The sequence below is a fragment of the Ananas comosus genome, linkage group 17 (assembly GCF_001540865.1).
Source record: "Ananas comosus cultivar F153 linkage group 17, ASM154086v1, whole genome shotgun sequence".
NCBI lineage: Eukaryota > Viridiplantae > Streptophyta > Magnoliopsida > Poales > Bromeliaceae > Ananas > Ananas comosus.
Window position 1 is genome coordinate 2,540,138 of NC_033637.1, and position 3,761 is coordinate 2,543,898.

At 39.0% G+C, this 3,761-nt stretch overlaps 1 protein-coding gene across 1 annotated transcript; it reads right to left on the reverse strand.

The window, feature by feature from the left end:
• LOC109723325 (12-oxophytodienoate reductase 1-like) lies at window positions 1,752–3,761 on the reverse strand. The gene is made up of 4 exons (XM_020251656.1): window positions 3,624–3,761; window positions 3,232–3,503; window positions 2,581–2,754; window positions 1,752–2,482 (listed from the first exon to the last, which is right to left on the reverse strand). Exons 1-4 carry the CDS (start codon window positions 3,680–3,682, stop codon window positions 1,890–1,892), a joined length of 1,098 nt encoding a protein of 365 aa, XP_020107245.1. The 5' UTR covers window positions 3,683–3,761; the 3' UTR covers window positions 1,752–1,889.

Sequence of the window (3,761 nt, forward strand, 5' to 3'; positions counted from 1 at the left end):
CCCCTTTACCGTACCCTTACTCCCCACCGTATTTACAGACCTAACGTAACCTCGTCCTTTTTTACCTCTTTAAGAATTCGGTACACAAACTAATATACACTGTTATATATATATATATATATATATATATACGTGGACTTCAAAGGGACTTTTACCATCGTAAATGGATACAATCATAAATCCACGTAAAATGGTACTTGAACCTTCCTCTTATGTAACGACACCGTTCTTTTGTCTTCGTCAATGAACTGACCACACTTATTTACTTAAGATGTTGAGTAACAGATTTATAAAATCACTAAAACTCTTTCTTCATAGCATCGAACTTAGAATCAAATCTACACCAAAAAAAAAAAAAAAGCTCTGTAGTCCATAATTCGGTGTTGACCTGTTCAACCGTCTTTAATAAATCGACATGTATCCACTACTTTTGTTATAAGAAACCCAAGAATTGTAAAAATCCCTGTTATTATTACTAATTTGCAGCATGGGACTATTCGAGAAAAATATCGTATGGATCTCCACATTATACCCGACACGACCCGGCCGTGCCGAGTGTAAGCAGCCCGACTTTGTCAGTCTCCAGTCGAGCCGTGCCGGGCCAGGGTTTCTGACACGGCACAGTCCGGCTNGTCTCCTAGGGTTGAGTGGGTGGTTAGTTTAATAGTATAATCTAACGGGTGGAAATGATCACAGGGTAGATCTAACGGTAAAAAACTCTATAGTATCAAAGGCTTGGTACTATCAATAGTATAGTAGCCGGACTCTATTTTATATATATATATATATATATATATATATATAATGCAAAATAAATTTCGGTTTGGGTCGGGTAAAGTCAAAATCCATATCCGTCAGGTTTTTTATTTTTGATATCCATATCCGAATCCATATCCATTTAGTATCGAATATATCCGCTTCATTCGGGTTCGAAATCGGATAAAATTTCGGATATCCATATCCATTGACATCCCTACTTCAAAGTTGCATAGTTTGTAAATATATCTTCTCCGTTAGTTGGTTAGCTACAGTTGAGATTTTTTATACAAAATTAATTATTTTATCTTTTGATAAATATTTTTTTAAATTTTATTAGAACTTTTAAATTTGCTTATACTTTCAAAAGTTTATGCTTAATCTTAGTTCAAAAAAAAAACTTGAATACGGAATATAATACTCATTACAGACATTAAAATCCATTCTTTATTTACTAAATATTAGATATATATTTATTGAGTAAATCGAACTAAATAAAATATTCATGCATTCAAATAGAATCTCAACCTAACCTACCAGTCGTGTAAAAAAACCTTTGCTAGAAGTTTACTCAATTTTTTGTTTTGCACCGGCCCCCATGCTTTACTCAAAACAAAACAAAATTGTTTCCACCATCTATTCGCCTACTAAGGACAAAAATTGTATGTACATTGTTTCCAAACTACAAGTTTGGAAACAATCCGGAAATTACAAGTTTGGAGACAATGCGGATGGGTGCCGCGTGACCCATAGGATGAGCAGAAATGGGCCCTTTTTCTTCCTTTGCTTCTTTCTCGCTCTCTCTAAAAACTCAAAGTGCACGTCTTTTATTTTCTTTTTTATTTTTTTTTTTTTGGGTTCTGCTTGTCTGATGGGCCACGCGGCGCTCATCCGGGATGATGCCCACACAATTAATTTTTGTCCGCCTAACAACTACCGTACGAACCATGCTGATGATAATTTTACCACAAAAGAAACAATCAAGACAACAATACTTCACCTATAAAATCACTTTATTCACGATGCATGTGTAATGTAAACAATGCCATGTTACAAGTGGAAACGAACAATCATAACTCTACGTACCACTCTTATTTCACTAATTGATTAACAAAACAAATTGGCAAAAAAATTCAAGCAGAGGACTCAAGAAATGGGTAATCTGTGTACCCAACAACAGGATCAGAAGTGTAAAATGTCGCTCTATCATACTGATTCAATGGCGCATTAAGCTCGAATCGCTTCGGCAAATCGGGATTAGCCAAGAACAACCGGCCATAAGCCACAAGATCAGCATAACCTTCGGCGATCACTTTGTTCCCTTCCTCCCTGTCATATCCTCCCGCGGCAATGAAAGTTCCATTGAAAGCTTTCCTCATAGGCAGAAGCCTATGAGGGATTTGGCGCCGCCCTTCGACGATAGACATTCGGGGCTCGACCATATGGCAGTAGAGAATGTTGTACTTGTTTAGTGATTTGACCATGTAGAACCCGAGAGCTTCAGGATTTGAGTCCCAGCAATCCATGTAGTCGGCGAAAGGTGAGAGCCTTATTCCGACTCTGTCAGCTCCGATCTCCTTGACGACCGCCTCGACGATCTCTAGCGCAAAGCGGCACCGGTTCTCGAGGCTCCCCCCGTACTCGTCCGTTCGGTCATTGGCACTGTCCTTCATGAATTGCTCGATTAGGTAGCCATGCGCACCGTGGATTTCGACCCCATCAAAGCCTGCAAGTATGTAACAGTAGTGTGAACATATGGCGAATTGATCTACAAAACTGATTTGAAGTTTTGTGGTAGAAGTTTTATGTTAGTAGAGACATTACCTGCTTCGATGGCATTCCTAGCGGCGAGTCTGAAATCGTTGACGATTTGGGGGATCTCGTCGGTTGTTAACCGTCGAGGGGGAGAGTAGGCCTCCACAGTGCCATCAGGGTGAGTTTGAGGTGCAATTTGCTTGTCCGTGCTTGAAATTGGTGCTTGCCCATTAGGTTGGTAATCTATAAAGTCACATCAAAATTAGGTATTAGAGGATCATCACCAATCAATCTTAATTACCATTAATTAATGCCGTGCTCTAATTAGACTCTGCACTAACTACCCATGACAGATTAATTTTGGCAATGCTTGCGTCCGCTCTACAATCCAAGAGCAACAAAAGTGTGGCCTACATGCAACCATGAATAAACTTATTTATTTGCAACTCTTATCTTTACTATGAAATAACTATTTTCTCTAACATTTAAGCTGCTGAAGATGGAGCGGAGTTTCCAACATATTATGGTCAGTACCGGATCTCATGTTTCCAGTAATGGCTTAGGACGTATTGCTATGATACCATATGAAACAGACTTTTTACTATAAGAAATTAAACAATTAGAAAACAATATAGTGGCAAAAGCAAAATTCATATATTGAAACTACCAAAGTGAGCATGCACCACTACATAAGAAGGGAGTTAGAGAACAAATACATACGATAGGCAGAAACCCTTCCAACATGCCCAATCTGGCAAAAGAAGACACCCCCTTTTTTGTGCACAGCATTCACAATGGGTTTCCATGCCTCCACCTGCTCCTTAGTCCATATGCCTGGAGTGTTTGGGTAACCCTGGGCTGTGTCTGAGACACCTGTGGCCTCAGCAATCAGAAGCACCCCCTTTGTTGTCCTTTGAGAATAATACAGAATGGCATGTGGCTGGGGAACATTTCCATAAGATCTTGTTCTTGTTAATGGAGCCAGAACAATTCTGAGGCAAATATAAAACACCAACTTTTAATTTTCCACTCAGAAAAAGAAAGAAAGAAAGAAAGAAACTATGTATCAAAGAGAGAGAGAGAGAGAGAGAGAGGAAATTAAAGAGTAGCACCTGTGGGAGAGATCAAATTTGCCCATCTTGTAAGGAGTGAGAAGAGGAATTGGTGCCATCTTTGACTATTGATCTCTATGTACCTCTGTTCTCTGTTCTCAGTTCTCAGTTTCTCTTCTTGCTTTAATTTGTTGGCTC

Excerpts from the sequence above, each read along its gene's own strand:
- LOC109723325 (XM_020251656.1), bottom strand. The coding sequence starts at position 3,682 with ATGGCACCAATTCCTCTTCTCACTCCTTACAAGATGGGCAAATTTGAT. Across the intron at positions 2,755-3,231 it reads TGGAAGGGTTTCTGCCTATC|ATTACCAACCTAATGGGCAA; the intron begins GTATGTATTTGT and ends GTGACTTTATAG. Across the intron at positions 2,483-2,580 it reads TAGGAATGCCATCGAAGCAG|GCTTTGATGGGGTCGAAATC; the intron begins GTAATGTCTCTA and ends ACATACTTGCAG.